This window comes from Vombatus ursinus, unplaced genomic scaffold, assembly GCF_900497805.2.
Source record: "Vombatus ursinus unplaced genomic scaffold, bare-nosed wombat genome assembly UNPS02014852.1, whole genome shotgun sequence".
Lineage (NCBI taxonomy): Eukaryota > Metazoa > Chordata > Mammalia > Diprotodontia > Vombatidae > Vombatus > Vombatus ursinus.
Genome location: NW_020954630.1, coordinates 23,668 through 36,642, shown reverse-complemented (window position 1 = coordinate 36,642; position 12,975 = coordinate 23,668). Strand labels below are relative to the sequence as shown.

General features: G+C 44.5%; 1 protein-coding gene across 1 annotated transcript in view; it reads left to right on the top strand.

Moving 5' to 3' along the window:
- The first annotated feature begins 1,034 nt into the window (after positions 1-1,034).
- Positions 1,035-12,975, top strand: part of LOC114027066 (zinc finger protein 777-like) — a 28,729-nt gene continuing 16,788 nt past the window's right edge. Inside the window, exons 1-4 of the mRNA XM_027840901.1 lie at positions 1,035-1,111; positions 2,219-2,298; positions 5,101-5,955; positions 9,075-9,201. Of these exons, the coding sequence (XP_027696702.1) occupies positions 5,116-5,955; positions 9,075-9,201 (967 nt within the window). The 5' untranslated portion in view covers positions 1,035-1,111; positions 2,219-2,298; positions 5,101-5,115. The remainder of the gene's footprint in view (positions 1,112-2,218; positions 2,299-5,100; positions 5,956-9,074; positions 9,202-12,975) is intronic.

Here is a 12,975-nt window from a genome sequence, read left to right as displayed (position 1 = left end):
CACACACACACACACACACACACACACACACACACGTTAAGAACTCCCGCCTCAAGCTCATAGTGAGTTCCCAATCCAGGGCGGAGGCTGGCTGACCACTTGTTGGGGATGTCATGGAGGGGACCGACGAGACGCCTCCGCAGGAGCGGGCTGCCAAGGTCCCTTCCCAGCTCGGAGCTTCTGTGCTCTTTCAGCATCCAGGTACCAAGGAGAAGTGCCGGGGTCCGAGTGGTCCTCGGGTGTCCGGGAGCAAGACCTTATCGCTTGGGGTGGAGAGGACTGCAGGTGGGGAGCGATTCTAGGTGTGGGAAGCAGGTGAGCGGCGGGTCGGCCCCGAGCCGCGAGCCCCGAGCCCCGAGCCCCGCAGGGAATCCTGTTTGCCGCGGCGGGCGGCGGGCGGCGGGCGGCGGGCGGCGTGCCGGGGGAGCCGCTCTCCCGCTCACTCGCTGCTTGACCGCCCGCCCGCCCGCCCGCGGGGCGTGTCCGCGCGGCGCGCGCCCGGCGCTGCCTGCACTGTTCGCTCCTACCAGCTGTAGATGGAGCTGTCCGGGTTGGTGCGAGCTCGGCGGAGCCTCGGCGCGTTTCTCTTTAAGCGGCCGGAGAGGGACATGCCTCCCAGGATGCAGTTTGTATCAACATGGCAGCTGCTGTGCAGCTCCCCTGCTGAACGGGCGCTGGGGCGAGAGCGTCGCGCGGAGCCCGAGCCCGAGCCCGAGCCGGAGCCGGAGACCGAGCTCGCCGAGCCGGGGCTGGGCTGAGCGTGGGGCCCGGGCCGCAGCGGCTGCGGAGGCGGGGGCGGCCCAGCTGCGGGCCGGCGCTCCGGGGGCTCCGCTCGGCTCCCCCTCCGGCCCCTGCCCGGCTGCCGCCTGGCTCCGGGGCTCCGCTGGCTCGGCGCCCTCCGCGCTGACGGCGCGGCCCGGCCCCTGCGTCCAGAGAGCGCGGCGCGGCCCGGCCCGGGGCCTGAGCCCCCGCGGGTGCGCGGAGCGGGGCGGGAGGGAACGCAGGAGGAGGGGACGGGGAAGGGCCGGCCGCCCCGGAGCCCTCCGCGCCGCAGCCTCCCCGGGGCCTGGGAGCGAGACCAAGGGCCATGGCCGAGGCGGCGCCTGCTCCGGTGAGACGAGCCCCCGCGCGGGCCCAGCGGGGAGCGGGGCGGGCGGGGGGTCCGGGCGCAGCGAGCCGGCCGGAGCTCGTCCCCCTCACCCCGGGGGACCCGAGCCGGCACGTCGCGGCCTCTCCGGGCTGCGGACATCACCCCTGGCCCGCCGGAGCCGGGCGCGGCGGCTTGTCATGCCGGGCCCGGGGCCGGGCCCCCAGGGAGCGGGCTCGCTCCGGCCCCCCGGGCGGGCGACTTCGTCTCTCCCCATTTCTCAGACTGGCTATCGAGGCGCACACACACCCGTTCTGGGAGAGAGAGGGAACAACCTGCCCCAAGGTCATGCAGCCAGTCGTCCGTGGTTCCCTGCCTGCTTGTGGAGAAATCCCTGCTTCTCGGGGCTTGGGGAGGGCAGAGGGGAGCCTCTTGCAGTGCGGGCTCCCTCCCGGACAGGCGGGAAGGGCTCCCTACTCGGGAATGGCCGGGACCCCGGTCTCCATCCCTGGTGAGGAGAGGCCAGGGGCAGCAGCAGCAGCGCGGCACCCCCTAGCCCCCCGTCGGCTCTCAGGCCAGACTTCGGGGGGCCCCTGAGTGATGGGAGGCCAGAGGGCAAGCTGCTGCCCAGGAGTTGGTGCCCAGCCTCATGCCCTTCCTCTGAGCAGGTATCTGGGCGACAGCAGCTCCCAGGTGACAAAGAAATAACATACAACTTCCCTAGATTCCCCTGCCAGTATCTGTGACCTCCAAGGAATGATCCCTTGTTTTAAGTTGTTCATAAAGGGGTGGCCTTTCCCCATCCCCCTCACGTGCATGGAGGATTTAAAAAAAAAAAAAAAGACAAAAGATTTTTCTTCTATTGATATGACCAGAGTTCTGGGGAACTCAAACCACACAGAAGTAAAAAGACAATAAAAGAGAAAATTGTAAGATAATCTTTTAATGGCTTTAAAAGGTTGAACAGGATAACTCCCTGTAAAATTACAATTTTAGAACTGATTTGTGAATTTGAATATTCTAGGAATTAAATGTGATGGATCATTCTCTAGTTTTTTTTTTAACTTCTAAAAATCTTTTATTTATTTATTTATTTATTTATTCATTTATTTATTTATTTTTGCCTCACAGAACCACAGGATATCAGAGTTGGAAGGGACCTCTGAAGTCATCTAGTCCGGGTCAGATTAGATCACAGGCTACTAGGACTGGTGAGGAAATCAGAACAAGAACACTTTGTATTTGTTTTTGTTTTTGTTTTTGTTTTTAAAGAAACTTTCTTCTTTTGCCTCTGGATTCATATAAAGTTCTCTAAACCATAAGAGGAAAGTAGAGATCTGTCTAGAGATGGAGAACAGAAAAAAAAAAAAATTCCTTATGCTTTAGACCAATGCTTGAGGCAGTAAGTTCCTGCTCTTCAGGCTTTATTTACTAGATTGTAGCCACATTTTAAAGAGATTGACGCCAGTACTCCTTAAACTCCTGATTCTTCAGATAGACTGACTTGGCCCTTGGATCATTTCCATTTCTCTAGCCATTGGTAGACTCACTAAACTGAAAATGTTGTGAGCTTACTGAGAATTAAGCACATGCCTTATGTCTTATTTTCTGCTCTGTAGAAGGACCGAAACTGAACTTCTGCCCTCACCTCTTTAGAGGTGATACGGTATAATTTTAAGTCAAGTTCTTCCCATTAGTCAGGGTCTTAAGAGCCAAGTCCCATAATAGCTGAAAGAGACCTCAAACATGATCTAATCCTACTCCCTCTTTTTTTTTTTTCTAACAGATGAAGAAACTGAAGTTCAGCAAGGCTAAGTGATCTGTTTAGTTTCTAGGGTCACAAAAAGTAGTAAATGGAAAAGGGAGATTCAAATCTGGGCCCCTGGATACCACTACCAAAGATTTTTTTTACTACACCATACCCTTGCTTTCTTTTGTGCTAGAATGTAAGTTCCTTGAGGGCAGGGTCTCCTTTGTAGTCCCCACAGATCCTAGCTCTGTGCTAAGGACTTAATTGAGATTTAATGAATACTTAAGAGATTTTCAAAATGTTAGAACTAGAGCCCTGTGTAGAACAGAAGTCTTCTGATTCCTAGACATATTCTAAAAGTTTCCACAGGGATTCGAACCCCAGGTTCTCTGTCACATTATGAGCTAAACTATCTCAGCTCACTTTTATTTGAAAGAGAGAATGAATAAATGCATGAATGAATAGATGTGGAAGACTTAGAAATGGTCCAGAGGAACTTTTAATGAATGTCTAAAGGAATTGTGATTATTTACCTAAATTTCAAGAATTCAGTAATCATGAAGATTTATATTTACTGATTAAACATAGTGGATAGCTTTTCTCCATGTCCATGAAGGACAAAGTAAGAGGAAGTAGACAAAAATTGTAGCAAGAGAGCTTTAGAGCTAGATTGACTATCTCGGTAGTTGAAACATTAGTAACCCTGTAGATTATGAACTTTCTTTCCCTAAACATACTAGGCTTCTTTCCATTTAGATAAAGTCATGTTATTATTCAGAACAGCTTGAGTATGAATATATTCACAGATTATCCTGAAAACTTCATTTTAGCCCTTGTTCTTTCATATCTTTTAAAAACAAGCTAGAAACAAGTAGCAGAATGGAGCTATTTAATTTTTCCATTCCAGTCCTTGACCCTGTGTTCCTAACCTTCACAGGGATATTTACAGCATCATTGTGTGCCACAGTCAGAGGCTTAGATCATCCACTAGCTGGAGGAATCCTGTTGCTTTTAGTTGGAGACTGTCCTCTCTTCCCAGGAACTATGATATCTTGAAATCGATATTCATCTTTTGAGCATATGTTAGTGACTTTCCTACCTAGAAGCTGGAAGCTGGGCTGAATGCCCAAAGACCCCCATCTAACCCTGTGAGTCTGTAGGAAGTAGTGTGATATTAACAGAAAGTGTGTTAGACCTGGGATGAAGGTTTGAATCCAGGCTCTGGAACTGACTAGTCCCATGGCTCTGGGCTAGTTGCCTTATCTGTAAAATGAGGGTAACGATCCTTGTGCTACCTATGTCAGGATTTTTCTCAGGAGAGTGAACATGCTATGTGAATTTGAATTATCTTTATGAAAGGTACTAGATAAATATAAAACTTCTAAAATCCAAAATCCATCATGGCAACCATTAGTGAAAAAAATTTACTTAGAAACTTAAACATTTTATTTTGGGATATTTCAAAGGAAAAAAAAAGATTTTTGTGCCATTTCTAGGAAATACTGATAGTGTCATCATATAGTGAATAGCACATCTTAGAGCCAAGAGGATGTGGGTTCAAGTCTTGCCTCTGGCACTGGCTCTGTGACTCTGGGCAAGTCACTGAGCTCCTTACTGCTGTGGGCAGCTCTTTAAGATTGTCAGTCATAGAAAAGATGCCAACCTTCACTGGTAGAGGAAGTTTCTCACTGTGAGTTGTCTATACTAAGGAAATCACACATGTAGTCCTTATCCTATCAGGAAATGATGGAGGAAGGTCCCATAATTACTTTAATATGTATCTGGATGTAGTAGAAATAGCCCTGGAATTTAGGAGACCAGGTTTCTAAGTCCCAGCCCTAACACTGATTTGCCATGTTTCTTGTTCTTCAGTTTCCTCATCTTTAAAACATAGATTATAATCCCTCTTTGCCTACCTCATAGGATTATTATAAGGATAAAGTGAGAGCATAACTGTAAAAGCACTTTGAAAAAGTATGATGCTATATATAAATTCAAGATAATATTACTGTTACAATTAATAACTATAGCCTTATCATTTATATTAATCCCAGAGACATTATAAGCTGTTAGTTACGGCCTCCTTAGGAGCACATTCATGATAAAAATAGCCACAAGATTTAATTTTTGTCTATAGAACTTATCCTTGTGTTATCAAACCTACCCTCCATAATGTGATTGATAATCTTTTGAACCTAACTTAATTGCCATATAGGGAATATAAGTCTCAGTCCTGTCTTTTCATTTCTTTCCTTACAAACAGGTTCAGGAACTAGACATGGAGACACGGCGACCATCACCTTTGGCATTCTCCAGTGTTCCTCAGCGAGAAACTCTTCCTCACTCACCTGCTGGACCCCTACAAGAAACTCCATCCCAATACTCTTCTCTTTCCCCTAAAGAAACTCCATCACGGTTCCCTGCCGTTCCCCAGAAAGAAGCCCTACCCCAAATCATTCCTGAGAAAGTGACTCCTGGCCGACTCCACCCTGTTTCCCAAAGGGAAATTTCACTCCCAACTCTTGCGTCTCCTGAGCAAGAGATCACTTTCCAACATCCTCCTGTTCTCCAGCCCGAAACTCAGTGTCCACCCCTAGCTGCTTCTGAACAAGAAATCTTATTTCGGTCACATCCTGTTCATTATCAAGAAATCCCACTCCATTCCCCTGAAATTCCCGAGAAAGAAACCCTGCTCCTTTCCCCTACTGTTCCTGAAGCCGAGATGGAGACCCTGCTGCAAAGCCCAGTTTCCCAAAAGGACACACCCTTTCAGACCTCTGCTGCCTCTCAGAAGGAAACTCCACTTCAGACTGCTGAAATATCCCGCTTGGCAATATGGGCTGCCATCCAAGCAGTGGAGAGGAAAGTGGAAGCCCAGGCCATGAGGTTACTCACCCTGGAGGGGCGGACGGGGACAGCTGAGAAAAAGCTGACTGACTGTGAAAAGACAGCTGTGGAATTTGCAAACCACCTAGAGAGCAAATGGGTTGTGTTGGGGACTTTGCTCCAGGAGTATGGCTTATTGCAGAGAAGGTTAGAGAATATGGAAAACTTGCTGAAAAATAGGAATTTCTGGATTCTTCGACTCCCCCCAGGCAGCAATGGAGAAGTTCCCAAGGTAAACCTTTCCTGGATGGCAGGATGACGACAAATGAACTGAACTAAAAAATCCTTTCAGTTGAGTTTGAGTCAAGGAAAAGGAAAAGGGATGGGTCAAGGGGGAGTCTAAGTAAAGGGAAACATTCAGAATAACTACAGAATATACTGGGATTCTACTTAGCCAAAATATACACAGGAACTATTTGAATACATTTACAAAATACTCTTTAGAATAAAAAAAAGAAAGACCTAAATATTTGGAGGAATATTAATTGCTTATGGGTAGATGAAACCAATATAATACAGATGACAATGCTAACTAAATTAATTTACTTTTTCACTGCCATGCCAAACTACAAAAGGATTATTGTTACTTTATAGATATATTAAAAAGAATAATGAAATTCATATGGCAGAACAAAAAAGGTCAAGAACCTCAAGGTAAATAATGAAAAAAAAAGTAGGAAGGATGGGGGTCTGTCAATACCAGATCTCAAACTATACAATAAAGCAGTCATCATCAAAAATAATTTGATAGTGGCTAAATAAAGGGAAAAGAATTAGATGGTGAACAGGATCCAGCATTAGGTCTCTAAGATGTGCCAAATAACATATTTCCTTTTAAGGCAGGGAAAGTAGGTTAATAGATTAGAGAGAGACTGTAAGGTATAGTATATTTTGGTTTCAACAAAATACTTTATGAAATCTTACATAATATCTTTGTTAATTAGATGGTGAAATGGGGATTGGATGATAATAATAATAATAATAATGATAATAAGATTCATAGCTTATTGAACACCCATACCCAAAACATGTTAATTTATGCCTTCATGTTAGCCTGGGAGGCTAAGAGGATTGTTATGGGACACTGTTGTTCAGTATTGTTTTTATAGTGATTTGGATGAAGATATAGATGCCATACTTAACTAAACTCCACACGACATAAAACTTGGAGGAATAGCCAGTATGATAGATGACAGAGTCAAGGTTTCCAAGTATTTCCACAAGCCAAAGCTAACAAAATGAATTTTATTTGGGATAAGTGTAGAGTCCTAGACTTAGGTTTTGTTTTTAAAAAAATCAGATCTGCAAAAATCAGGATGGAGGATCCTTGGCTTAGCAGCAGTTCATGAAATTAAGGCTTTAGTTGACCACCAGATTAATACGGAGCCAACAGAGTTAAACAGTTGCTATTTGTTTTTAAAGTTAATGCTCTCCCAATGTGGAAATTCCTTCTGTAGATATAGATCACTAACTGTTCTGTAATTTCTTGTATTAGAAAATTGTCTGGGGCACAAAGAATGATTTGCATTTACCTGTAGTTTCGTGGGTAGTATTCCTTCAGGACAGGAATTGAACCCAGGTGTTTCCAATCTAAGGCTAGCCCTCAATCTGCTAAGTCCCACAACCTCTTAATGATCATTAAGGTTCATTGATGGGTAAGTCTTATTTTCTTCTGTACAAGTCAGAGCTCATCTGCAGGACTGGATTCTGTTCTGGAATCCCTGTTTTAAAAAGGACACTAGGGGCAGCTAGGTGACACAGCAGATAGAGTAGCGGCCCTGGAGTCAGGAGGACCTGAGTTCAAATCCAGCCTCAGACACATAACACTCACTAGCTGTGTGACTCTGGGCAAGTCACTTAACCTCAATTGCCTCACCAGAAAAAAAAAAAAAGGACACTAATGAGGAGATGTCCAGAGGAGAGTAACTAGGATAATTAGATGTCAAGAAACCATACTATATTAGGTATGTTTAGCTTGGAGAAAGGAAGACATGCTTCAAACGTTTGAATAGACTTACTCTGTGTTGTTTAAGAAGGTAGAGATAAGACCAATGGGTGAAAGTTATATTAGACTTACTCTGTGTTGTTTAAGAAGGTAGAGATAAGACCAATGGGTGAAAGTTATATTAATTTATAAATGTGACTTGAAATAAAGAAGGCAAATTTTGGTTCAACTTTCTAAAAACTAGAGCCCTGCATTGCCATTGCTAAATTCTAAAGAGCAGAGGCTACATAACCAAGCACCCATCAGAGATCTTGCACAAATGTTTCCTGGGACAATGGACCAGTTGACCTCTAAGGACTCTTCTTACAGTAATATTCTGTGCTTCCAAGAAAAAAATGCTAGAGCCTATGTTTTTCTAGTTCTGTCTCCAGTGTACCCACTATGGTCATGAGTATAGACAAGGAAAAACCAGACTAGTTTTTTATATCAAAGTGGAACTTTGCTTGATTTAAAGCATAGTACTCATTAGTACTCTGAGATTCACATTTAGATTTAAAAAAAAATTCTAAAATGTATATCCAGGGGCTGTCAGTTATTATTTTGCCTGATCTGGCCTGCTTTCTCAGACTCACATGTAAGAAGAACCTTTGAAGTGATTTTTCAAAAGAGATCACAAGGCATAGTGAATGGAGAACTGGCCTCCGAGTCAGCAGGGCCTGGGTTTGAGTCCCATCCTTGGCCCATATGAGGTGTCACTTAAGCTCTCTTACTTTCAGTTTCCCAGGCAATAGTATGAGCTGCAGAACAGTTGATGATCTATATTGGTAGAGAGTTTCCTCGCCTGGAGTTCCTTTTACCAGTGAAATCACAAATCCAGATCAAAAAAAGGAGAATCCTTGGTGAAGCCTCCTTTCTTGTGATGTTGTATTCTGGCTTGCATCGTTCACTCTGTGATTAACTTTTGGCATGGATTCTTTCTCCTTAGGATTTGTTTTTCAGTCTTACAATATTGTGGAATGTAGTATCAGCATGAAGTGAATGAAAATCAACTCATTTTCTGATTTTTAGGATTTCTCTTGGAAACAGGATAAGTCATGTTCTAGCTCTTCAGGATTACCCTAGAAAAGAGTCATTAGCAATATAGATGTGATATTTGAAGACTTTTTCCTTATGCCCATACTCTTAAAATTTCAGAATTAAGATGCGATATTAAGCTATGCAGCCATTCAGCCAGTCCCCACCCTAAATGTATTCTCTATGTTACTTGTAAATTGGGGTTTTCCCTAGCTTACATTGTGAATCTCAGACAGATCTGGGCCATATTCTTTGTGCTAAAATTGTCCAACAGGCGTATCCTTACCAGCTCTATATCTGGACAGTGCTGAGGGTATGTTTTGTGATTTCAGGTACCGGTCACATTTGATGATGTTGCAGTCCATTTCTCAGAACAGGAGTGGGGGAACCTGTCTGAGTGGCAAAAGGAACTTTACAAGAATGTGATGAGGGGCAACTATGAATCTCTTGTCTCAATGGGTAAGGAACACTTCTCTAATAATACTAGCTATATATAATACTTTATATGCATTATCTTACCTGAGCTTCCAGTTCACATACACTGATGGTAGTTGTCTCCCAAGAGTCTGTCCTGAGCTCTCATCACTTCTCCTACACAATCTCACTTGGTGATCTTATCCATTCCTTTGGGTTCAGTTATCTCTATGCAGGTGCTTTTCATGCAGCCCCAACCTCTCTCCTCATCTCCAGTGTACTGACTACATCAGCTACCTCTTGGACATCTCAAACTAGATGACCGGTAGAGAGCCAAAGCAACCAGTTATCTTTCCCCTCAAGCCCTGCCCCTCTTCCCCGCAACTTTAGAGGACTCTCACTCACTCATCTCACATACGCAATCTGTTGCCCAATTTTGTTCTTTCCACCTTCCCAACGTCTCTTGTATACATCTCTTTCTTTCCAGGATCTCTGCCACCCCTCTGGTGCAGGCCCTCATCTCCTCACACCTGGCCTATTGCAGTGTCCTGCTGGGTGGTCTCCCTGCCTCAAGTGTCTCCCTACTCCCGTCTATCCTCCACTCAACTGCCAAACTGATCTTCCTAAAATGCAGCTCTGACCATGTCTCCTCCCCACTTGTAAACTCCAGTAGCTTTAGGGTCAAATTTAAAAACATCTATTTGGCTTTTAAAACCCTTCACAATCTGGTGTTCTCCTGCTTTCTGGTCTTTATACCCTTTGCTCCCTTCCAGTGATGCTAGCCTTCTAGCTGTTCTTCATCCTTAGGACATTCTCTCAGCTGACTCCATCATTGTCCTGCTGGCTGCCCCTCATGCCTGGAATGGTCTACCTGCTCTCCTCCATCTCCTGACTTCTCTGGCTTCCTCTAAGACTCAGCTCAGATCCCACCTTTTGCAGGAGGTTTTTCCAAGTCCCTCCACATTCCCCCCATGTTAAGGCCTTTTCTCTGAGATTACCTCCCATTTACTTTCTATCTTGTACTTACCTAGTTGTTTGCATGGTTTTCTTCCCCATTAGACTGTGAGCTCCTTGAGGGCAGGGCTGGGTTTTTGTTTTAATTTGTAGCCTAGTGCCTGGCACATGGTAGGTGCTTATTAAGTGCCTTGTTGAACCTTATAACAACCCTGTGAGGAAGGAAGTACAAAGATTATCATTTCTACTTTACAAATTAAAAAAGCCTGAGGCTGAGGGAGAGGTTAAATGAGCCTTTTGCCCAAGGCCCCAGCTCTTTGGATTACAGGTGCAGCGATGGCTCCTCTCTGCCCACCAGGGTGCCTCTCTTCTTGGTTCGAAGTGATTTCCATTCAGCAGCCCTTCAGTAAGAGTGGGTTTGACTGGACATGGAGGGCAAGAGTCACAGGTGACAACCTGAGTGGCTAGTTAGGGTCGTTGGCATCCCCAGTGTGGAGAAGGGCTGGGAGGTAGGACAGATTTAGGCTTCCTTTCTGGATTTGCTGTCTTGGAGGATACATACAAGAAGCCCAGAAGCAAGAGAGGGAGAGGCAGGAGATTCTGAAAATGAATCATGAGGAAGAAAACCATGGTGGCACAAGACAGGCCAGACCAAGCCAGGGAACAGTGTCTTGTGAGCTTTATATGAGGCGTGGGGAATTCTCATCCCTACCTCTGCTACCAACATGCCCTGTGACCTTGGACAGGACAATCCACCACTCTGGATCTGACCTGTGATTTGATTAGTGGGGAGAACCCTAGTGTGCAAATTCCCACCATGTGCATCTTTAGAATTTGTTTTGCTAAATGATTCACCCCACTCTCCCCTTGGGTTCCAAGAAGCTGTAGCATGCGCAGTGGTCATACCCCAGTCAAACTGTCTCAGCAGATGGGCTGAACCAGGTTGAGGGTAAACTACAGGCCTCAAACCTGTCAGTGAGTGAGGGGGATATCTACCCCAAGCATGTGAGGACTTTCTCTGGAGGAATGGGTAGATGAGAACAGTTTGTTCCAACGGCCATAAAGGCGGCTATAGCAGGCGCTTAGAGCTTGGTCAGGCTTCGGAGTTGCCAAGGTCATCCACTGCACCCTGGGCCATTGCCAGTCATCTTGACTTTTGTCCTGCCGCTGGACTTCAGTGACTCAGGAGGAGAGTGTGAGGCTTACGATATCGAGCAGCTCTGCCTCACTTCAGTCCAGTTCACACAAGTTAAGATGTCACCCGTGATGTCATTGGTCCTCCTTGAAAATGAAGAACAAACAACAACAGTCCGTCCCTTAATCTATCCTCCCTTTAATTCTCCTACTTTCCCCTTCTCTCTGTGCCCTCCTATTTCCCTGTTGAGTGAAATGTATTTCTGTACCCAGCTATGTGTATATGTGAGTGTATTCTCTTCTTTCCTTTGACTAGTTTAGATGACAGTAAGGTTCAGCTATCAGCCATTCCCCCCTACCCCTTCCTCCCTGTAGACTTCTACTTTTGAATCCTGATTACTCATTTTCACTAACCTTCCTTTCCCTTCCCTCCACCCCCATATAATCTTCTTCCTCTCTTTTTCCTTTCTTCTTTTAAAATCTTCAAGATAGAACATAACCACTCCCAAACCTTCCCTCTAATTAGACTCCCTCTGTGACTCTTGAAGATGATAGGGCTCAGAAGGGATGCATACACATACATCATTCCTTATATTAAAATGTAAACAGTTTATCCCTGTTTAGTTACCCTGTATTTGTTTATGTTTACCTTTTTATCTTTCTCTTAACTCCTGTGTTTGAACTTCAGAGTTTCTGCTCAGCGCTGGTCTTTCCATCAGGAGTGCTTGGAAGTTCTCTGTTTCATTAAAGGTCCGTTTCTGCCTCCACTCAAGGATTATATTTGGTTTTGCTGTTATTCTTGACTGTAGCCTATATCCTTTGCCTTCTGGAATATCAAAGTCCTCTGCTCCTTCATAGTGGAGGCCACCAAGTAGTGTGTGATCTTGACTGTGGCTGCATGGTACTTGAATCTTTTCTTTTTTGATTTTTTTTTTTTGTTTTTGCTTTTTGGTGAGGCAATTGGGGTTAAGTGACTTGCCCAGGGTCACACAGCTAGTAAGTGTCAAGCATCTGAGGCTGGTTTTGAACTCAGGTACTCCTGACTCCAAGGCCAGAGCTCTATCCACTGCGCCACCTAGCTGCCCCTTGAATCTTTTCTTTCTGATTGCTTGCAGTATTTTTTTCTTAATCTGGAGGCTCTGAATTTTGGCTATAATGTTCCTAAAAGTTTTCATTATGAGGTTTCCTTCAGGAAACAATTAGATTCCTTTTATTTCCAATTTTCTTTGTGGTTTTAATAGCTTTGGTCAGTTTTCTTTTAATAGTTATTAAAGTATACTGTCTAGATCCTTTTTTTTTGGTAATGACTTTCAGGTAGTCCAATGATTATTAAAATTTTTTCCCTTTGATCTGTTTTCTAAGTCAGTTACTTTTGATTTGAAATAAATTTTCTTCTATTTTTTCAGTCTTTTGACTTTGTTTTAATATTTCTTGTTGTGTCATTAAGTCACTGCCTTCAATTTAGTCCATTCAAACTTTAAGGGAATTTGCTGTTTGGGCAGGGTTGTACCTGTTGTGCCAAGCTATTAATTCTGTTTCTAATTCTTTCTTTCATAGATTTCATTTCTTTTTCATTTTTTTCTCTAGTGCTCTCATTTCATTGATAAAATGATTTTTAACTTTAACTCTTGCTTCATTTCTTCCAGGAATTTTAGTTAAATTTGTGTCCAAGCTATGTTTTTCTTTGGGGCTTGTAGATATTTTGGAGTCATTCTCTTCTTTTTTTTTAAA